Here is a 23,425-nt window from a genome sequence, read left to right as displayed (position 1 = left end):
TGAATCGACGTTGATCACAAGATGCCTCTCCAGTAAGGAAGAACACTGCATTTCGAGTGTTTCCGAAGAATAGCAATGAACCAGATGCTTTCAAGCTCTTGGCCCGGGCAAAGTGTTAGCATTCCGTTTATGGTTTGCTGGTTGTAACGCCTACCGCCCACTTGCCCAAAGTGACCCCCCCTCTCCACCCTGCGGACCCGCTGGCTAGACACCGTCTCCTGACCCCACCCACCGCCGAGGCGCCCCATTATTGGCCGGGGCGCCAAGGGTTTCGGGGGGGCGGGATGTCGTCACTGGCTGCTACTGGCCCAAGTCGACGTCGCTCCACCGTGCACTGCGAGAAGTGGGCCAAGTCAAATTGCAATTGCGGGGAGGCTCGTTCCCCTCGGAGTCTACGATTGATGTGAAGGGCGGCTGGGGCACCGCCTCTCCAAAGCGCCGAGTGGACGGAGTTGCTGTCAGTCAGCAGGAACAGATTTCCCCTTTTCCATCTGGCCCACTGCTGGCGACAAATACTCGAAAATTTCCAGCAGACGATCCAGTGGCTGTTCTAAGTTCTTCCTCCCGAGATCAGAAGTATCGGAGAAGGCACTCTTATTTACCGACCAAAAAAGCCTCTCCCCCGCCTTCCGTTAGCTAATTAAAGTTTTCGCCATCGCGAGGTAAGAGCCTAGAGATTGCACCTCATGTGTTTATGTTAACCTTATATAAGATTTACAGGCTGGGTCGCACCCACCGCGCGCATGTCGCGAAATGGAGAGTTAACGCGGCAGGGGTCCCCAGGGAGGCGAGGGGACACGTAGGACTAATTTGTCTCGGTCCGAGCCCCCACGGTCGGTGTCTGTGTTCTCCGTGCACCACTTCTTCCCTGTCGAGGCCGACGGCAGCATGCTGGGGCTGCACGGCGGGCTGCGGGCGTTTCCCGTCGAGACCCCGCTCTCTGCCTTGAATGGGACCGCAGGCTGCAGGCGCCCACTGGACTGGTGGGGTGGGCCGAGGCGGAGGGAGGACGGGGCCGCGGAAGGGACGACGGCAGGGAGGCAGGGGCTGCCCGCTCCCGTGTCCTTTTAGTGAGGCCCCCTTCGCCCTACCCCAGCCCCCGGGCCCGAGAATGTCGCCGCCGCAGCTGCGGCCGGGGAGAGGGAGAAATGAACGACACCCGGGGTCTGTGTCTGGTCAGGGTGGTGAAGAGGCGGAGACCAGGCGGCGGAAGGTGCTGGGGGAAACCCAGCCATCTGCGGTGCTGCGCGGGCGGGAGGGGGTGCTTCCTGCCCTGTCTCACACTGGCCACTCGTCTGTCACGGCCGGCGAGCGGTCCCCAGGACCCCGAACTGTGCCGCGGGGAGGTTTTCAGGGGCTCGGAATAGAGAAGGGTGCAGAGGCTTGGTCGGTGTCGATGTGAGGACGTGCGTTTTGCTCTTTGCCAGAAGAGCATTGTAACAAGGCCTGTGGCTGGTGAGGATGGCTTTCTTCGCAGCCGCTTTCTGTAGATGAGATATTTGTACGTAGGCGGTGACAAAGACGAGAGAATCCGGGTGGAAGTAGGGAATTTGGAGTCTCTAAAGCTCCATCAGCTTTTCTGAGCGTCAGACTGGAAATGGGCACCGAGGTCTTCTGTCCTTTGCACCCTCCACCAGGGCCGAGGAAAGAAGGAGGTTGTCGGACGGTTTCAGGATAAGCGACTACAGTGACAGATTATAATGGTTTTGAAAAACAGCAGTCGTATCGTTTTTATTCCAGGAAAAGAACAGGTGCACTTCTGTGTAATAAAATACCTTAGGTATAATTTTTGAGTAGTGAGATCTCGCTAATGATTTTTTTTCTTGCCATCGTAAGCCACTTTCTATTGACCACTAATACAGGCACCTCCCTTAACTGGAATCTCAGAGAGGGAAAAAAGAAGAGAGGAGAGGTGCTGGTGACAGAGTATAGAATGTAAAGGAAAATTCTTCCATGAAGTGTAAAGGTACAGGCTTGGAATAGTCTGTAAGTTGTGTCCACATTAACAAATGTTTTAAGAGATTCTATGGAATTAGAATAATGAGTGCTTTTCACTGCTCCAATGTTCTTTATTCACACATCTAAACACTTTTCCATCAAACCTAAGGGAAGTCATTTAGGGTTTTTGTTGTTTTTTCCCTCGTGTAAACTAGTAGATTTTCTTTCCCTTCCTCCTGCCTATGGTACTGATAAAGAAGATATTAGAGTCCGAATTTCCTGAAATATATTCTGGAGGTGTCCATATCATTTGAATTTATTAGAATGCATTGAGTTGTTTGTTTTTTTTAAGTCGATAAAGAAATATTTGGCTTAAGAACATTAAAATTATCTTGATTTTCCATTATGGAAGTTACTGATGTAAGATACCTGAGTGCCACTTTATAATGACAGATATGAATACTTAGAAATATTTTTGCTGGAGGCATAAATAAGCGGTTTTCAGTAGTACTAATTCTTAAAATTCCTAAATAATTTCGCATGGGTTTAAAATGACAACCATAAGACACCCTTTTGACCTGCTTTCAACGGACAAGAGCAGTTTAACCGAAGTCTCAAATTCACTCTCCCGCCAAAGACAGTGAACACATCTCTTTTCCAAAAATATACTTGGACAGCTCTGATGTATTTAAACCATAGAGATTATAAAATCGGAGTTAGATGAAATGTAAAATTGGCATAGCAGTCTTGTAACTGTATATGTGGCTTTCCTTCCCTGCCCCGCAGCTTTTAGTTTTAAATCTAGTATGTACTTCAGAAGTTTATTAGAAACCAAATACATTTTTTTTTTTTCCATCCTGATGCTTTTCACCTGAGATTTCCTACTCTCAGGATGTGGATCTTCACCACTGATCTTAAGTAGAATCTCAATGCCTCTCACAATTTACAATATTTCCATTTAACCCTCTTTGCTGAGATTCTCCCCCCTGACCGCCCACCCCCCTCCTAGGCCAGTCAGAATTGTTAAACCAGGGGCCATTGTTAAGCCAGGAGCCATCTCTCTTCACTAATCAGAGTTCTGTGTCAGGACTTCAAAATACCAGATTAACTAGTTAAAAGCATTGAGAAGGAGGAAGATGGAGAAGGCCTGGTCTCACAAGTCAATGTGAAAATGATGAAAAAGGAAAGTACTTTCAGCGTATTTATTGACAGTGTGTAGACCATAGAGGGTTTTTTGTTGTTTGTTTTTTTGTATTGGGGAATACTGGGGAACAGTATGTTTCTTCCATCAGCTCCAAGTCATTGTCCTTCAGTCTAGTTGTGGAGGGCGCAGCTCAGCTCGAAGTCCAGGTGCCGTTTTTTTCAATCTTAGTTGCAGGGGGCGCAGACCACCATCCTATGCGGGAATTGAACTAGCTAGCTAACCAGTCTCAATATGATGTGTATGTAGCGTAATGTGTTCTTGTGCTCTTAGTTCATTTAACTGTTTTTCTGACATTTTTGTGTCTTCATATAGCTTTTAATCAGAATTACTTCTGCTCTTTGACCCTTTTGGATGACTGACTTTCAAAAACTGAGTATAAATGTTAAAATCCTATATAAGAAAACTAGTCATGATTTCCAACTGAAAGATTGACATAAGGTATTCCTAAATAACTGTTTTTGGTTAGCAGAATGATAAATGCATGCCAATTTATAATTGCTTAACTGACAGATAATAAAAATACTTTTTAGCTGTTTGTCAGTTTGTTCTCCACTCTTCTTGTTATAAAGAACACTGATTTTTTTTTTCTTCAGGCTTTTGTGTGTGTTTCACATCATAAATTTTACTTTCTTTCCTGCTAGTCAGTGCATAGACATTTCCATGGGCATCTGGAGAGCTGGGACCTATGGTGGCTGATTCCAAGTTTGAAGCTATGGAGGAAACTTTTCTTGATGTGCAGGTTTAATTCAGAGTTGTTAGTTAGCTTGGGAACACAGGTCCTCTTTGATTGTTTCCTTAGGAATATAGGGGAGATTAGTATGGTGTAGTTATATTCCATATGGAAAAGGAGGTGGAACTACTTCTTAAATCAAGTCTCCTGCTTGCATAAGAGATGTTGATCTAGTTATGTAAACTAGCTGTTTATCTGCCCCACATTTCATCTATGACAACAGTAGGCCTCAAAGGCAGTGCTTTTCTATGAGTTTTCTGCTTTTTTTCTGAGGTGATTGTGCAGATAATAAATGAGAAAGGAGGCCAGGTTGATGACTGATTTTAGTACATGGGGAGGCTTAAAGAAACTGCCCAAGTTGCATTTTCTTTCACTCTTAAATAATGTTTCCAGTGGATACTGGTTCCCTGCTGAGAATGCAGCTCTGTTTTATTTTTATATTTGAAAGATAGAGAAAGAGGGATAAAAAGGACAACAGTATCCTATAAAAGCTGCAGAAAAACTTTTTCAATATTTCTTGTTTGTAATTTTAGAACTCTTGTTTAAAGTAGGTGCATGATTGCAAAATGACCCAAGGCTGAATATAGCATACATGCTTTCAGATTGAAGCCAAAACAATAGTTCTTTGTTAATTTCTGGTACACTCTGCAAATATGAATGTGTTTTCTAAGCAACACACTTAAAGTTTTGTTTTTTTCTATGTGGTATAAAGCTGCATTGTGAATTATGTCTATCAGTAATTAGTACTTAGTTCTCTTCCTTGCTAGATTGCATTAGAGCTTGAAATTTCTCTACAAGCCATCACCTTCAGTTGATAGTTATTGGTGCTGAATAAACTGTAACCTTCAATCTTCTGATAGGAGGGAATAAACCCCTCTTTTTGTAATGAAATGTGTTACTTCTCTTAGATACTTGATAGCCAGAGATGCTGTGTCTCTACCACCTCTCACATTGTCACAAAAGAAGTGAGTTTCAGTCTTTTATACATTATATTAGGTAAAAGGTCAACAGGAATGGCCCTAAGTCTTTCATGATAACATTCATTGTTTGGTGGGCCATCTTTATTCTCAGTACTATAAGGTGGGGCTCATGTCTTTCATTGCCTAAATATTTAGGTGTTCTTTGGAACCTCATCCTTTTACTGCTTTACTCACTGAAAGGTGTAATGGACCTCCCTATACATAGCTACACTGATTTCTAAGAATTTATTTGAAAATGATTGAAATCTGTAACTTATTTTTCTATAGATGCACTCAAGTTGGGCTTTTTGGTGTTGTGTATGTTTGTACCTTTTGGGGAGATATATTTTTTCAAGCTCATTTTTTATTGTGAAATAATTCAAACACTATTGAGAATAATGTAACACCTGTATACCCTCCACCAGCATTATCTCATCTTAACATCATGCTATACTTTCAAGTTGGTTTTTAATTCATGAAGTAACAGAACAAAAGGACTATGGAGAAGAATTTCTGCTTAGAACCTCATTTGTATGGAAAACTGTCAGAAACAGCCCTTCCTGTGAGGGTGTAGGAATTCCCCTTAACCATACCCAGAGGAGGCTTTAGGATTTAGCTTTGGGGCAGAGTCCAGAAGTGGGGGTGCAGAATAATAGTTGTTGGCAGTGAGCTTAAGTGGTGGGTAGGCCCCTGGGGTTGTGGGAGAGGAGAGCTGTAGCTGTTAACGTAAATGCATAGATCAGTTGCTTGGCAATCAGGGCAGCCTGTCGCAAATGCAGTGCCAGAATTGGCTCATCCTTGTGTCTTTGGGAGTGTTTGCATGAATCAATCTACGTTAACCGTGGTAATATAGTATGTTAAAGTTTAGTCATTTGAGACATCTTAGATCAGATCTTAGATCGTAGGTGTTTTAGGGGACACTCTTTGGATACAGAACTATCATAAAAATTCTATTAACAGGTTACTTTTTTCTTCTCTTATTTCTACCTTTCGTAAGGGACTTTGTTATTCTCAATATTTGCCCTTTTCTTTTTCTCCAGAGCAAATGGAGTTAATGAAGGGAAGAACATTTATTTACTACCTGCATTCTGTATTCTTGCTTCTCAAAGTGTCAGCTTGCTGGAATAGACAGCCGTCAACCAGGGAGCTGGTTAGAAATGCAGAATCTCAGGCTCCACTGCAGACAGACTGAATCAGACTCTGCATGTTAATCAGATCCCAAGGTCATTTTATGTGAAAATTTGAGAAGCACTTGTTCTATATGATATGTACACATTGTCAAATTTTTATAGAATTTAAATGCTGTGAATGGGGTAAATAAAGCCATTCATTTTTGATCCACTATTCTTAGAACTTGGCTGGTAGGTGCCACATCCTTTTATGCCTTCATTTTTGGTACTATCTAATAATATGTCAGTTATATTCGAATTACTGATGGAGTCGCTCTCTCTTTCTACTCAGTTGCATCAGTTTTCTTGAAGACATTCCATTATTGTTCCATTGACCTTTCCCTGACTACTGAGTCCTCTGGAGTTGAGTTATGTCAACAGCTGCCTTAATCACTTTGGTTAGAAGCGGTGGGAACCAGGTGAGGAGGAGAGTGCTGCTAACCTCCCGCCTGCTGCAGGACGACAGGCGGGTGACGACCACATGCCACAGCTCCACTTCAGAGCCCAGGTGTTCTCGATATGACTCAGATGGTAGTGGTCGTCCAGCCACCTGGGATAATTTTGGGATCTGGGATAACCGCATTGATGAGCCAATTCTGCTGCCGCCCAGCATTAAGTATGGCAAGCCAATACCCAAAATCAGCTTGGAAAACGTGGGCTGCGCCTCACAGATTGGCAAACGGAAAGAGAATGAAGACAGATTTGACTTTGCTCAGCTGACAGAGGACGTCCTGTATTTTGCCGTATATGATGGACATGGTGGACCTGCGGCTGCTGATTTCTGCCACACCCACATGGAGAAATGCATCATGTAGGTACAATGACTTTCACTCTTGACTTCGCAGTTTACCTCCGACTTTGTGTTTAAGCTTTCACTTTTTGGCTGAGATGTTCAGTCTTAATGTAGTTACTTGAGTGGTTTCTACTGTTGATTTATGGATGAGCAGTAGCTTAAGCATGCCATTTATTACTTATGATTGTTACCATTTCAGAAATACATGTTTTTACAACTCCTCTGGTGAGAGTGTTGACCACGTTAAATAACAAAAATTCAGCTGAACAAATTTTAAAGGTTTAATTAGCTTTATTGAACGATTCATGAATCGGGCAGCTTCCCATCTAGTAATCAGAAAGGAGCTTCCGGAGCTGAACAAATGGAAGGCTTTTATAGGAAGAGGGGTAAGGAAAGAGCAGGTTACCTCATCTTCCTCTGAGGGATGGAAAGGGCCTTTGTGGCAGGTTACGTCATTCGTATTGATCAGAAAATTCCAGACTGACCAGTTAAGATTGCATTCCTGGGGAAGGTTGAAATTGCAACTAGGTTAGATATTAAGCCATGGTTTGGTGGTACAGGCTTAGCACAGGTGACTGCATTTTGGGCCTCTATTTTTTTTAATCAGAATCTGCCTTACGGGATTTACGATCATTTTAAGTGCATTAACATAAAGTACATGATTTCATGTTCTGTGAGAATCTAGGAGCAGCATTTACTCCTATCAGTGAATGACACATACCGGTTCAATAAATGGTAATTATTCTCGCAAGTGGTATGAATATCTTTGAATACTTGTCGAAAATAGCTTTAGATGATTGGCATTAGTATGGGGAAAATGCATTTAATGTGGGTGTATTGAAGCTCTTTACATAGTTTATTTACCGCAGTTATTATTGATGTACTTTTGAGGATCACACTACTGGTAACATTAAAAGAGGAGGAGAACATGTGGCAGAGTTATGGCCACGTGACTATTTCTTGTCTTCTATGTACAATTGTCTTAATTGTTTATCACTTGATTTATGCATATTTTGCCTTATTCCATAGAACTCAGTGGTTTAATTTAATATGAAGGAACTCTTGACCTCTCAGGGATGCAATAGGAAGGATTCATCTTTTAAGTATGGGAACTTGGGCTTTTATTTTCGTGTTGTTAGGGGCCTGCCACTTAGTAGACACTTAGTGTGCACGTGAAAGGCAAGACATGCAGCTAGAATGATCTGGAGGAGAGGAAGATGAGAAGCCTATTGTAAAATGATTGTTTGGGGCTCTTTTTTTCCCTCTCCACAAAGGGATCTGCTTCCTAAAGAGAAGAACTTGGAAACTGTGTTGACCTTGGCTTTTCTAGAAATAGATAAAGCCTTTGGGAGGCATGCCCACCTGTCTGCTGATGGTAAGTAAAACAGTTATATTCCGTAGGTCCTGGGGAATGTGGGGTAAAATGGAAACAATTTAAGCTCTTTAGGGGTTGGGAATTTTAATGTTATTTTATTTGTAAGGATGTTAGATTGAAAATTATTTTATGTAAAGAATCACTTTAAATGCTGTTTGGAAACCAAACTAATGTTAGTACCTCACTTTTAAATGAAATATATTGGAGAATTGTTCAGAAATTGAAGCTCTAAAATGATTCTGATGTTGAATTTCAGTTTTAAAAAGATTTAAAATATTTTTATTCTGTTTGCTTGCTTGTTGTCAAGATAGTCATACTATGAGAGGGTTTATTATTTTTGTTTTTTTAGATGAATCTGATGAGCAAATCAAGAAATACACTACAGGGCAATCTCATCTAGCCAGGACAGTAATTGTCCAGGCAAGAGGAAAATTGCTGATTGGTTCTAGGTAGGAAAGGACAATGACTAATACACACTATTTTATATAATTAGAATGAAGTTATTATTTTTCTTCCCACTGAAAAAAGATTAATCTTGCAGCTTTCTTTCCTGTGGTAACTAGTGGTATTTTTGTATTTATTTGTTAAAACACAAATTTTGTGTACTGTATGTCCTTAAAATTTGAAAGTAAAATGTTTCTGATTTTAGCAAAATTTATCAAAACCATTTCAGGAAAATGTAGTTAATGTTTTCTAGTTAGTTGGCTCCCAAATCTTTTGCTTATAGAGTTAATCTTGAAAACATCTGTAGCAACTATGTAAATGTGTGCATATACCGGGGATGCCAAAAACATATACACAAGTGGACCCTTTGCTCAATGTTGCTCAAGCAGTAGTTCGCCATAGTCAGAAGTGTCTGGACGCTGATGGTAAGCACTTTGAGCACCTCTTGTAATTGCAGAAGTCAAACGTGACTTGTATTCATCTTTTGTTATCGGAATATATTGAGTAGTACAATTTTAATACAGTTTTCCTTTTTTAAAATGTGTATATATATTTTTTGGCACCCTCTGTAGAATGAAAATAAATCATGCAATAATATTAACCTGTGTTTGGTTCATCCTTTTGTTCAAAGGAGGTCAAAGTGCACCACAGAAATGTCATTTTCACAGTTTTCAGCTGGAATGTGTAGGGATGGAAATTCTCCCCTTTTCCCAGATAAGGAACTGAAACTCAAGGAGAGGTAAAGGGCAGTTGCTGGGATTCCCTGGCACCCATTGTGGCCCCTTTCACAGGCATATCTAACGATGAGAGTCATTTAGAGAAAAAGACTAAAATGGCTCCTTTCACCACCTTAAGAGATTTCTCCTGATCTTTTTTGAGAAACTTTCCATCATCATATTCCTCAGAAGAGGATTAGATTCCATCTCTTTGTTTGGGAATTTATTTTCGCATATGTAGATCATTCAGGCCCATTTGCTCTTCTCCTTTATTCCTTTAGACTTTTTTTTTCCTTCTAGCTGGCCCCTATTATGAAAATAGGGGTGAGAGGGGGTAAATTTTAGGCATAAGCTTTATCTCTTGGTTTTAGTAGGTAAAATATATGAAGGAGAAGAGAACTAAAACACTTTCTTACCGTTACATTTTTATGACTCTGGATATTGGTATCCATATTGGTATGCTTGTTTCATCCATAACCAGGTTAGCTGCGTCTCACACCACGATTTTGTCGGCTGCAGGGCAGGCGCTGTGCCCTTGCTGTTCTACAAACAGGCAGAGCTTATTGGGCAAGGTTTTCAGAAGTATTTTGAGAACAACTTCAAAATTTATTCAAAATCAGTTGCTAAGGCTTTCAAAGGTGGCAAAAATTGTCTTTTGATATTTGGGGCCTATTTTATTACGTATATTAAAGCCACTAAAGGTAGAATTCTTTGTCATTTAACTTTTCAGTTTGTGGATTTAAAAAAAACTTAAGCCATTTCAGATTTCAGAGTTATTGTTTAGATTTTTTTTGTTTTTTTTTGTTTTGTTTGTTTTTTTGGTTTTTAGTTTTTGGTAAGAACCAAAGCAGTATCAGTTTTGTAAGAGTGGGTAATATTCCTACATATGAGAGGAACAGTGTTAGTTAAATTGTGAAGTAACTACAGTTTGCTCTCTTGTTTCTTTCATCATCAGACCCATTCTCCCTCCTTGAACCCTTCCTGTGAGTAGCTTGCAAGTAGGGACCATGCTTATTCGGTTTGGATCTCCAATGTTCACCCTGCATAGAATCTGGAAGTTACTCAGACTGAACTAAATCTGCACTGCCTGCTCGTTTTCACCAAAGTGATTATAATTTATTCCTTGATTATCCTATAGCTGATTTAACCAAATTAGTAATAGGATGTTTTTATTTTAATGAGTTATCACTCCTGAGTGGATTTGAATTTAAGTAGGGAAAACATGAAAAAAGATTGGTCAAACCATAGCAATGAATCACTAATGGTGGAATTTCAGCTGTAAATGGGAGGAGTGTCCCTCAATCATACTATATTAGCTTTCTTAAGAGAAAGTGAAAATGACAAAATGAAAATGAAACATTCTCATCTTTTCAAGACTCTAGTCGAATGCTGTCACATCTGCATAAAGTACTTCAAATTAGCATTTAAAATATTTACTATTGTAGTTTAAACTGGGGGTAGTTTGAGGAGAAAATACGAATGCCACATATCAAGAAAGGGCAAGAATCTTGCCCCTAAGGAATTGCCGGCTATTTTTATTGATTTGTTGTTGATAAATTTTGAATTCACCCTTATTTACAAATAACTAATTTCATAATTATCTTTGAATATTTTTGTATTCAACTTATTCCAGTCGTGTATTTTTATAATTAACCAGCCAGTAAATTCAAATGATATTCCATTAGTCTATTGCTTATGAACAAATTGTCACTTAAAACCAGATAGTATACAATTAGATTATAATCCTATACATGCTATAAACTCTTCAAAGTGTTTCTAGATTGCTTAAGGTTTGAAAGCAACAAAACTTCTCAAGAGACAAATGGATAAAAAAGAGAAGACTTGCTCTGACATTCAGAGTTGGAGATGGTGACAACATTGTGAGTCTCATCAGAAACTTCCATGCTCTTCATATTATGTGGTCTCTTTATGGAAGAATTAAATTACAAAACAACCAGTGTTAGAAACGCAGCAGTTTTTAGTATCCTTCTTATGCTAGGAGTAGCCAAAAGATTAAAAAAAATAAATAAAAATAATAGGGATAGTATTGAAGAGAGATTCTTATTGCTCTGTGTCTACTTTCAGCTCATAACTTTGATTTTGGGGGTCATGAGTCATACATGTCTGGAATACCCATTTTTAACATATTGAAACTGCATTGGTTTATTCAAATTGCTGTTTACACAGTTGAATACTTACTGGAGGGAGGTGGGGGTTATACTTTGAAAAGTATAGCTTTTACTCTTTCTGTTGCCATTTGAAATCTCGATTATTTTTCTCTTGATATGTTGACCTGCAACACTGGAGGGAAGAGAGAGCTGCAGAAACAACCATTTTTATGAATTATATAAAATTATAAACATACATTAGAACTCAAGAGCTTTGTTATCCTTTATTTAAACAATCAATCATCCACTCAAAAAATAGCTTCTAGATACTAAATCCTACATTTAGCATCATAACAAGTGTGTTACTCCTTGTATCTGATGTAGGACGTGCTTTGATTCCTCCTTGGTATACGAATATATTTAAATCCCAGTAACTTGGTGGTATACTGTAGTTCACATCCTCTCGAACTATGTACTGCTTGTCAGATACGACAGATATTCAGTGCTGTACTTGTGAATTTTCCCTTCTGTTATTGGGAAAATTCTGAAATCACTACCAAATGAATATACAGTGCATTTTTTTCAACTCAATAAAGGTACTGATTTACTACTCTTCAAGTGAGTGAGTGCGTGTGTGAAAGAGAGTGTGTAGATATGTGTCTTTGTGTGTAGATATGTGCCTTTGTGAGAGTATGTAGATATGTGTCTTTGTTAACCGCATATGTGTTTTGGTGCCCATGTGTTTATGTATAGTTTTTCCCACTTTGGGAAGTCACAAAACTAAGAAGTATTACTCTATGATGAAAAATAGACTCAACTACAAAATACCACCAACTTGGGCAAACTGAGCTTTGGAATCTTTGATTTGGCATCTCCTGGAATATTATATAATTTGCGAGTGAAATTTTCACCAAAATGAAAATCCTTCCCCATATTTTGCAGCTCTTTCTCTGCCTTCCCCTGTGTTGCAGGTTTGTAATGTTTGAGCACAATTCCTGGGTGAATTTCCTATTTGCCTCTGTGCGTGTTATTTGTGGCAGAGAACTGTGCCTGGTCAGCAGCTCTAGACCTGGAGCCCGTGGACACTATATGCTGGGCTTCAGTGGAAAGAGAGATCTGCTTAATTTTGTCCCAGGTGAAGGAGTCCAGCGGTTCCTAGCCTGGACTACTGGAAGGTTCCCACATCCTCTTTGTCCCATTAGTTGAGATGACTTGCAGTAGAAAATGTCCAGTGAGTGTTAAGAACTTATTGAAAGATGTCTTAGTTTTATATAGTTTTGTTGTTAGGGCAAAAAGTGAGAATTTTTACTTCTATGTTAAATGTTGAATGAAGATAAATGCTAATTTAATATTTATAGTCTAAGATGCTTGGCAAACTAGAATCAACAGTTAGTTTTGAGAACTTTCCCATAAATCCTGAGATTTTGGAACTGTCAAGTTGAATTGGTAAAAATGCATGCTCTTTCAAATTCTGAAGTGGCAGAGCCATGAATTATAATCCTGAGCAGTTAAACTTGAAATTTTCATTTATGAAATTAGAACTCTTTTGATGCATCCAATTAAACACCTCTTGTGAAAAAAAAAGTCGATGCTGACAGTTCAAACAAAGAACAGGAATACTGAACTCCCTGGACAGGTAGCATCTGAGTGAAGGCCTGTGTTCTCTTGCCTGGCTCTTCCAATCATTTGAAAATATGAGAGTGGTTAAACTGACACGAATCCATTGTATTGTGTTTTGGAAAACTCAAAAGTTAACATTTGTAATGTAAATATTACTGATACTTAACGTTAAAACATTTGTTATACATTGACAAATATATTTTAGCATTGCCTAGATATTATTGCTTTGGTGAAACAGTTCCAAAATCGAGATAAGTGGGAAGATAGAAGTATAAATGCTATTTCTCAGTAAATTCAGCATGGATATAAAAGATTAAGTGGGGTTTATTCATGTTTCTCCATTTTACTTTTCTAATTAAAGCAGGCATTGTAATGTACTGATTGGAAAATATATCTATCTTTCCAAAATGCATTATTGGTAAAGTTTTTTAAATTATCTATTAAAAAAAAGATTGGAAAGCTTGAGCCTCAGTCAGTCAAATCAGTAGCACTTTATTTTTCTTAAATCTGCTTTTGAAGTCAATCATCTTTGGTTGATCACCTGAATATTTTTTGGTTGATTTAAAGAATTAATCGTGTTATGGGAAACAATGCCTGCTTTAAATAAGTTATTATTTTTTTCTAATTTCTTCCAATTTGCTTTACCTTTTAGCCCACACCTACACAGTATTCTCACTTTAGCAAGGCTCAATGCATCTTAAATTTTTTTAACAAGTGGTAAAGAACTGAGGGCAGATACTATTAGAATAATTCAAAAGAAGATGCAAAAATGCAGTTTGCATTGGATGGAGGAAATAAATAGTGGTGACCTCAAGCCAAGTAATATTTAATTTTATTTGTTATTGTCAGAAAAAAAAAATTAACATTCTCAGAACGTTCTGGGCCCAGGGCGTGACCACAGGAGTAGCCTTGCAAGTACTGTCCTGATTGTGTTAGATCCTTCTGGAGCTATAGAAGTGTTAACTACATCAAGTTTATGGGAAACTAGAAAGAATTTCATCCCCTGCTCCTAAATATTCTCCTAATCTAATGATGGCTGTAACTTTGTTTCATGCCTTGGCTCAACAAAGATAAACAGGAAAGAATGTGAGCCTTTTTTAGGATTTTTTTTTAACATTTGTAAAATTAAAACAGCTATAGAAGGAAAGAATATAAAATACAGCACTTGAAGAGCAAATGATATGCCTTTAGCATATCTTGCTTAGCCTATTAACTAATGATACTTTTACAGAATGGGAATAAGAAATGGAAGAGAAAACCTTCTGAGTCCATAGATTATAGAAAAGTCAGTTTGCCTGAATGGACTCAGTAGACCTAAGCCACCCTACCATGTTAACCAATCTAGTTAAAATACAATGATTTTAATCCTGACACCTGATGTACACACAAAGGGGTCGTGATAATAATTATAAGTTCATGTCAACTCTACTTGATACAAACAGAGGCCATTTGGAGACAGTGATGAGTTATTTACCAAATTAGGATAGTAACATTTTCTGTGTGCATGGAGCCTTGTTACTGAATTAAATACTTCTTTCTCTGCATGTTCTTTCTTCCATAGTTCATTTGCATTTTATTTGCATAGCTCTAGTTAAATTAAAATGACACATTTCAGCATTAGTGTGACATGCCTGTGTTTTATTTTGTAATGAGAATTTTGTATCCAATCATTTGACTTGCAGTAACTTGTACTCTTTTTCATAATGTTTACAGCAACCTTTCTGACATCTGGGAGTACTGCAACAGTAGCCCTGTTGAGAGATGGTATTGAACTGGTTGTAGCCAGTGTTGGGGATAGCCGGGCTATTCTGTGTAGAAAAGGAAAAGCCATGAAGCTGACCATTGACCATACTCCAGAAAGAAAAGATGAAAAAGAAAGGTACCACCTCCCGCTGATCGATCATTTAACGAGGATGTTGTTTATATATATAGTTCATAGAAATGAAACCTTGCATTTTAAACTGATTTCATGCTTACGTTTAAGTTGTCTCTGTTTGCTGAGTGATCAGCAAACCGTGCCTTGGTTTTCTGGATATCACATCATAGTCTTCACTTTTTTTGACCAGGATCAAGAAATGTGGTGGTTTTATAGCTTGGAATAGTCTGGGGCAGCCTCATGTGAATGGCAGACTTGCTATGACAAGGAGTCTTGGAGATTTGGATCTGAAAAGAAGTGGTGTGATAGCAGAGCCTGAAACAAAGAGGATTAAGGTAAGAGAGGACTTGAAAACACCTGAGATACACGCAGGGAATGAAGGCAAGATTGTCTCCCGCTTCAGGCTTTCTTAGAAGCCTTAAATGAAGCCAAAATGCCTTTTAAAAGGGAGTAGTTAATGGAAAGATAAACTTTTCAGACAAAACAAGATACTACCTTCCAGGCCTAATGTATGATGATGTGTTTGGTTTTGGTTCACCCTGCTGTGGAATTCTGGTGGAATGGCTCTCTGCCTTCCTCACCTGCACCTGATCATTTAAGTGTCACCTCCACTTGGAGGCTGACTCTGCCTCCCTAGTCCACCAAGCTGAATCATCGTCCCTCTATTTCTGTGACATCCTTTGCATGCTACTAACATTAATGTTCTCCCAGCACACATCTCGTTGTGAGCCATCACTTCGCTTTCTGCAACCCCTGTCCTACTCTTGTACCTGGTACTAGAGTATTGTACAGGCTTCCAATAATGGCAGCAAACATCAATTAAAATGATTTCCTGTCTTATAGACAGCCCATTTATATTCATTTTATCTAATAAATACTAGTACAGTAGTACCTCGGGTTTCGAACATCTCTGTTGACGAACATTTTGGTTTACGAATGCCGTAAACCGGAAGTAAATGCTTCGGTTTTCGGACACGACTCAGAAGTCGAATGTGTCACACAGCTTCCCCTGAGTGCAAGATCCTGAGACCTAGCTGTCGGCTGTTTTCGAATGTTTCAGAGCTGGTGGATTACGTTCGAAAACTGAGCTACCACTGTATAGGGTTTAGTGTGTGCCAAGCTCTGTTCCTCATTTTACAAAGAAAACAAATCTGGAGCCTGTAGAGTTCAACTTAGCTGAAAACTGAAGCAGGTCTCAAACCCAGGAAACCTGGCTCCAGAGACAGTGCTCTCAACCATTATATCTTGCTGCCTCTTGAATTTGGCTGTCTGGCTTCTTCCTTTGTGGTGTCACTAAGTAATTGTTAGGTCTGTCCTCGGTGGTTGATCCTAAATATTGCTGCTTTTCCCCTAAATACAGGCCTTCCGTTTTCACTTTGTTTTGTCTACAAGCTGTTAAACACAGATGACCACTCAGCAAACAGAGACAATCTTCGAGTTGTGAAGATGATCCCAAGGCCAAGTGTAGTTTATAATCCTGTGCATGTGGTTCTGATTGCAGCTCCATCATGCTGATGACAGCTTCCTAGTCCTCACCACAGACGGAATTAACTTCATGGTGAATAGTCAGGAGATTTGTAACTTTGTCAATCAGTGCCATGATCCTCGGGAAGCAGCCCATGCAGTGACTGAACAGGTGACAGCAGAGCTTCTGCTACAAAAGTGCCAAGTGGGGGAGGAGAGGAGGTCAAACCCAGGTGCAGATTTTGATGCAGCCTGAACAGGCCACAGCAGGCTTGAGGTTTCTTTGAAATCTTCTTTGAGGTTTTAGCTTCCGTATTACAATGAATTTTACACTTGACTCCCTAGAATTACCAATTAAAAAATGTTTACAATTCTCTCACGTAGTGAAGTAAAAGAAGTATGCCAAGGAAATGTGCTGTTTATTTTCTGGCTTTGTACACCTCTTGAAATAATAGTAACAGCAACAGTAAATAAAAATAACGAATACTAATATATTCCTTACTATGTGTCAGACACTCTTCTGTTGATATATATTTGATTTATGTAATCACACAATATAACCCTCTGAGGTTGGAGCTGGTATTATCCTTTTTTCATGGATGAGGAAAACAGTCACAGAGGCAGAGAAGTAGTAACTTGTAGTCAAGATCACAAAACTAATTATGTGTGTGCTGTAGAATAGTTGCTGGTTGGGCTTCAATCAGCCAAGTTCCCAAGTCTAACCGTTTGACTGTTCCAAGTAATTACCCAATATAGGAACACTATAGCACAGTAGACGCTGGTTTTTGAGAATGGGTGTGTGAAACAAATACAAAAAGGTGTATGGATATGTTATGCATAATTGTGTCAGTCAGAGCTAAAATTTGCAAGATCGATAATACCAAGTAGAGAAAATGTAAAATTTCTATATGTCATTTAATACTCTGTCTGGACAGATAGCTCTTTTAACTTGTAGCCATCACTGATCATTAGAGGCACAGTTTAATTCAACAGCTATTTTTTGCATTTCCTGATTTTTAAATTTTTAATTCTGAAGCCAAATTTGGCCCAAACATTTTTTTTACACTTTTTAATTTTATTTATTTATTTTTTAATTACAGCTGACATTTAATATTATTTCATATCAGTTTCAAGTATAAGGCCCAAAGTTTTCAATGGTAATATTTGTAATTAAGATATAAGACATTACTTAAAATCCTTTTGCTGAGATCGGTCAGATATATCCGAATAAATATTTCCATCCACTGACTGCAGATGGAAACTTCCAGAAGGAAGCTTAGGAAAGCAGATATACATTTTTCTATGTTTCTCTGTTTTTCAAGAATGAATAACAATAGGAAATAATGTCATTTATATACAAAACAGCTCAAATTGTTATTATTAAATGAATAAAATAGTCAAAATATCAACTTTGTGGGTTTTTTGTGGATCTCTGACACATTTTGAAAAAACTTGAAATCAACAGAGCGAAAGAGTTAAAACGTTATAAAGGAATATTAAAAGCATTATTTGCATGAAAATAAATGGGCAAGCATGAATTTACTCACTTGGTTACTAGGTGTATTCATGAGATTAAGGAAATGAGCCCAGCTCTATGGATGATCACGTTTTCCTAATTTCATCTACCTCTCTTGAGATACGTGTGTTCTAGTTTACGATGGCAATGATATTTATTAAGGATTGCATAGTATTCCGCTATATGAGTGTACCATAATTCATTTAACAGTTACCCTAATCGCAAATTTAATTTATGTTCACTTTTCCATATTATAGGGGGAGCACTATCATAAACATTTTTATATCTATTTGTGCATATCTGTTTTCTTCAGGTATTGTTTTTTAGGTTCAAGCCTTAGAAGTAAAATTGCTTGGTTAAAATAATACATAGTTTTCTAAAGCTCTTAATAAGTTTGCCAAATTGCCCTCCAGAAATTTTATGCCAATTTACACTTTTTACTAGCACGTTTTATAGCTTATATTTCTTGTCTGTGTATAGCTTGTTTTTTCCATTATCTTATAGGTATGTTTGTCTTTTTCATGGTCATCATAAGAACTCCCTATATATTTAGCATATTAGTACTTTACTTGATATTGCACATTTTTTTCTTTTAATTTGTTTGTAAAACATTTTATTTTTTGAGGCTTTTTACTTCAGATATGTTTATCAACCATTTTCTTCCCAGTTTCTGCCTCAGGCTGTGAAGGTCTTTTGAAATACAGTTGCTATTAAATATAACCCCAAGTACTTACAATGCTGACTGTATCATTTGCTGTTTGAATTAGTTCCTGAAATTGATTTACAGTTCTACTGTAGGAAATTTAGTTTATGCCACTTTTTCCATTTTGTAGGGAGCATAATCAACTTTCTTGTAGTTACACCTTCATACACATCCACTTCTTTAGGTAATTATTTCTTTAGGCTAAATTACTAGAAGCAGAATTGCTAGGTAAGGACTAACACTTACTGAGTCTTTACCTTGTATAAGTCCCTGTGCCAAATGCTTTACATGTTATTTTCTTCTTCTGGAGCTGCATATCTTATATCTTAGTTCACCAGTGTTTCCATTGCCAAAATTGCTACAGTGGAATATCATTAATATGGTTGTTTTGGATCATCTATTATTCTATGTGCAATCTAATAAACTGTGTGGGCATTGATACATGGTGAAAGAATCACAAACCAAAAAAAAAATAAAAAAAGAATCACAAACCATTGTGAAATAATTGGGTTAGTAACTGTGTTATATCAGTTTGATCTTCCAGAGGAAGGATGATTTCTCTTTGTACAGACTCTCTAATTTCCAGTGTTTTTTTCTCCCTTCCAAACCTTGCAGGCAATACAGTATGGAGCTGAAGATAACAGTACCGCAGTAGTAGTGCCTTTTGGTGCTTGGGGAAAATACAAGAACTCCGAAATCAGCTTCTCGTTCAGCAGAAGCTTTGCCTCCAGTGGACGATGGGCCTGATGGCTTGCCAGGACTTTGAGTTTCTGTGCAACTGTTTTTCACTAAATATATGAAGAAACTGATTAGATCAAAAGAGCCAACTGTACCAGAGTGAGCCTGTGACTCATTAGATCAGTATACAAACCAGTGTAAACTTAATAATCATTTACGTAGTAGTTTTTCAGAAATGCCCACTATATTTATGTTCAACTGTACATAATATAAATATATGTGTAATTCAGCTATTGTGAGTCTCTTAAGTTAACAAATGAAAAGTGGTTTTGATATACTTGCTGAGTGTGAAATTTCTTAAAACTCTTAGGCAGCTATGCGTTTCTTTTGATCACATTTGTTCTTTATTCATTTGAATAGGTTCTTGTCTTCAAGTTCTTCAAGAGTAGTTAGTGTTTTGACAGATATTCAGTAGATTATCAGCAAGTGTTTCAATTTTTAACGACTGTACCAAGGAGTAAGTGTGAGACAGTTCTCTGTTACTATATTTTGTATTCTGGACCGCTTACTGGGAAATACAACAATGTAAAAGAAATTAATTCAGATGATATGACTCTGCTAAATTATGTACATATTTATAAACAGTGCACTTACAGATTTTAATTGTGTCACCAGATGCACAGTTCATTCCTGTTTTGTGGCTAAGAATGCTATAGAGATAGGACTATTCCTTCACATCAAAAAAACGCAGAGGCTGAGATTCCTTTGGTCAAAGCTATACAAAATTAAATACCAATGGCATCGAGTATCTTGTATAAAGTTTGCATTTGCTATCTCTATGTTTTGTATATAGTATATTTATATCACCTTCTACAGTAAGCATGTTAGATATTGTCAGTAAAAATAATACCACATTGACTGATGTTGCTACAGATGTAGTTTGAGGTTTATGTCTTTTTGCTTGTTTCTAAGGCTCATAAGAAGGGATAAATCTAAAACATTAAAACATTCTATATTTCAGCTTGCTATGTAATTTAGGAATATAAAACTATACTAGCTTATATTTGCATGTAAGTTTGCTGTTAAAATGTGAATCTCTAAATGTGTGTTTGGAATTATCTGCAGTTTATTTCTGCAGACAGTTTAAATTTGTTATTAAGTGTGAGTGTATGCACATATGTATATTTTGAAGTAATAGAAAATTAAAGGGAACAATCCTGCATAACTCCTTCACCAGTTAGCTTTAAATTATTGATATGTTTATACCTAAGATCTTTTGATAAACTGAGGGCAGTTTTATAGTGGAGAACCAATGGTTATTGGCAGATGAGGAAATAGATTAAAAATGGCTGTAGCAGATATTTTATGGTGGATAACTGATGTGGAAAACCCAGGAACAGAACCAGCATGTTGAAGCTACACTGTTATATGGTCATTTGCATATAAAATAATACGATGTGAGAAAAATACTGAGTGTTAAGAATGAGGTGGAGATTTGTAGAAACAAAAGCAAAAGAAAGCATAAAGTTGGTGTAGTATATATGTTCAACTCTCAGTTTTCAGGGTTGACTTATTTTCTTGAAGTTTTATTTAAAGGCTTGTTAGAAGGAAGGGGGCCCAGCATATTTACATCTTCTCACCTTTTTGGGGATGGAAGAAAATAAATATTGAGTTTTCCAGCCTATATTAATCAGGAATTGTACTTGGGGGAAAATGATAAAGAAATATTTCAGGTTGTTTTTTTTTCCCAAAGAAATTTGTGAAAGAAAGAAAAACACTGTAGGAAAGAACATAGTCTCCTATTTGTTGTCTGAGAAGTGAGAACCCAAATGTAGACTAAGAAAGCTTGAAAACTTGCTTGCTTTTTCTGAGTCAGGTCCTGGAACTTAAATATAGAAGATACACTTAGGAGTATGGAGAATTTCCAAACTAACAAACAAACAAAAACTCTAAAGTGCAAAATGACATTTAAAGATGTTCATTTTTGTTTTGAATTCTTCACATTACTATTCCCTTTTTACTTTAAAAACTACGGGTGGAAGTGGTGTTATCAGGTTGAAAGGTCTAAGAATCACTGATGCATTGGAGTGGTTTGCCAGGTTTGACAAGGGAATTTGTAGGGTTGTGTAGGTTTGGGTCGGGTGGGACTTTGCTCTGCTTCACCTCAAAAGCTTTTGAAACCCAAAACCAGTCAACTTTGACTAAGGCATAAAACATTCTGATGTTTGTTTTTTAAGCTGCACTGTTGAAGAATAATTTGTAGATTATTATAATCCATAAAAGATAAGCATACATGGTTAGGCTTCTAAGTCTACTACTCAGAATTATGCAAATTGTAGTGGGAAGAAAAGGGCTGTTCTAAATATAGTTTTTTAGTTATAACTGTGAATTTGCCATTTGACTTACCATATGGGTATAGGTATGGTGTAAATTAATGTAATTAAACTTAAATCAATTGTATTTATGTTTACCTTTCATTTATATGTTGTCTATAAATCATCTCCCTAAAATATGTTGCCAAACTTTATTTGCCAACATTTTTCTGGCAAAATTGTCTTGAACTCATTGTGATTTTTCACAACTACTTTGTTTCCCCGAAAATAAGACCTAGCCTGACCATCAGCTCTAATGAGTCTTTTGGAGCAAAAATTAATATAAGACCCAGTCTTATGTTATATAAGACTTATGTTATATAAGACTTATGTTATATAACATAAGACTGGGTCTTATATTACATTATATTATATCATAAAGACCCGGTCTTATATTATAGTAAAATATGACCTGGTCTTCTATTAATTTTTGCTCTAAAAGATGCATTAAAGTTGATGGTCCGGCTAGGTCTTATTTTAGGGGAAACACAGTATAAGTTGTTAAGTACTTATATATTCAAAAGTAAATGCCATCCTGCTTTCCATCAGCTGTTCATTTGTTACAGATCTTTGTTGTTTAAGTGAGTCAAAGTGATGCATATGTTTTTGAAAAAAAAATTCATTTTGGAGAAATCAGTTTGAATCTCTGTACTCTCTGATGTGAACTTTTCTCAAGTTCCAACCTTTTAAAAAAGTTTTTTACCTTGAAGAACTATTAACATATAATCTAAATAGAAATTACCTTTTCAAAGTGGAATATGATTTTTTTTTTCTCTTTAGAATCTTGGCAGAGAATAAGTAGGCCTATGCTAACTCTTCAATATCAGACAGGACATTCCTTTCTAAGAAAGCACAAAGATTTAATTTCATGGTAATATGACAGAAAATGCTTCAAGGCAGGGTTGGGGGAAAGGATGAGTAAGGTTTAGCATCAAACAGTTAAACATGTATTTGTATTTTCCTTTAGCACTTTGATTGTTCACATGCCCATGTCTGAAAAGTGACATACATTATTGGTTGGGTTACATTTGATTATATTTACTAGATTCACTTATCTCGATGGCTTAAGCAGAAATAAAAAGTCATGTCTTTACAAGCCTAATTGTGATGAACTGCCTGTGGCTTTTGACATCTGGAATGAGAACACTTGACTCTTTGGCAACTCCCACTGGTTGGTTGTTAGATGGTTAAAACGGTCCACTGATGGTCATATGGAGTGTTCCAGGCGGTGAAATCATGGAGTCCTTCCACCTCCAAGAATGACTCATCTGCCCTTGGCGTCAAGTACAGAATTTAGCAGCTTGGTGTGTCCGCAATTAATTTAAATTCTGCTGAAGTGCTCTTGTACACATTTGTTTTATCACTTACCAAAGTGCTACTTGGGTGTATAGCACTTCCTGTAGTGAGCTAATATATTTGCTGCTTTGACCATTGTTTTAAATGTATGTATTAGAGTAACTGTGAACAGATTAAATTCACATACCTCAGTGTATATAACACCATTTTAATAAAGCACATGCATTAAGCACTTTCTAATATCCAACTGTATTTATTTGGCATCAGACTTTACAGCATATATATGCATATGTGTCACTGTGAACACTGATTTTTAACGTCCTGTCATTGATTTAACGGAAACGTAGTTGCAATCCATTGGCACAAGGCTCTCTTCTAGAATGTAGGTGTTGAAGGTAACTTGGTAAACTCCATAGTAGTAGAGATCTGTCCTGTTATGGTCTAACTCCATACCTAGTACTTTT

General features: G+C 37.6%; 1 protein-coding gene across 2 annotated transcripts; it reads left to right on the top strand.

Moving 5' to 3' along the window:
• The first annotated feature begins 333 nt into the window (after positions 1-333).
• Positions 334-23,193, top strand: PPM1K (protein phosphatase, Mg2+/Mn2+ dependent 1K). Of its 2 annotated transcripts, XM_081058025.1 has the most exons (9): positions 346-662; positions 6,293-6,811; positions 8,068-8,168; positions 8,518-8,617; positions 12,477-12,571; positions 14,770-14,935; positions 15,123-15,267; positions 16,434-16,568; positions 19,231-23,193. In XM_081058025.1, the coding sequence occupies exons 2-9, from the start codon at positions 6,372-6,374 to the stop codon at positions 19,360-19,362; spliced, it is 1,314 nt and encodes a 437-aa protein (XP_080914151.1). In that variant the 5' UTR covers positions 346-662; positions 6,293-6,371; the 3' UTR covers positions 19,363-23,193. The 2 variants fall into 2 exon arrangements, with proteins under 2 accessions (XP_080914152.1, XP_080914151.1); XM_081058026.1 differs by lacking the exons at positions 8,518-8,617; positions 12,477-12,571 and having other exon boundaries at positions 334-662.
• Positions 23,194-23,425: the final 232 nt, after the last annotated feature.

Source organism: Rhinolophus hipposideros (genome assembly GCF_964194185.1).
Source record: "Rhinolophus hipposideros genome assembly, chromosome: 1".
Classification (NCBI taxonomy): Eukaryota; Metazoa; Chordata; class Mammalia; order Chiroptera; family Rhinolophidae; genus Rhinolophus; species Rhinolophus hipposideros.
The sequence above is the reverse complement of the archived record's forward strand: the minus strand, read 5'-3'. Positions and strand labels throughout refer to the sequence as shown.

Excerpts from the sequence above, each read along its gene's own strand:
- PPM1K (XM_081058025.1), top strand. The coding sequence starts at position 6,372 with ATGTCAACAGCTGCCTTAATCACTTTGGTTAGAAGCGGTGGGAACCAG. Across the intron at positions 6,812-8,067 it reads CACATGGAGAAATGCATCAT|GGATCTGCTTCCTAAAGAGA; the intron begins GTAGGTACAATG and ends CTCTCCACAAAG. Across the intron at positions 14,936-15,122 it reads AGAAAAGATGAAAAAGAAAG|GATCAAGAAATGTGGTGGTT; the intron begins GTACCACCTCCC and ends TTTTTTGACCAG.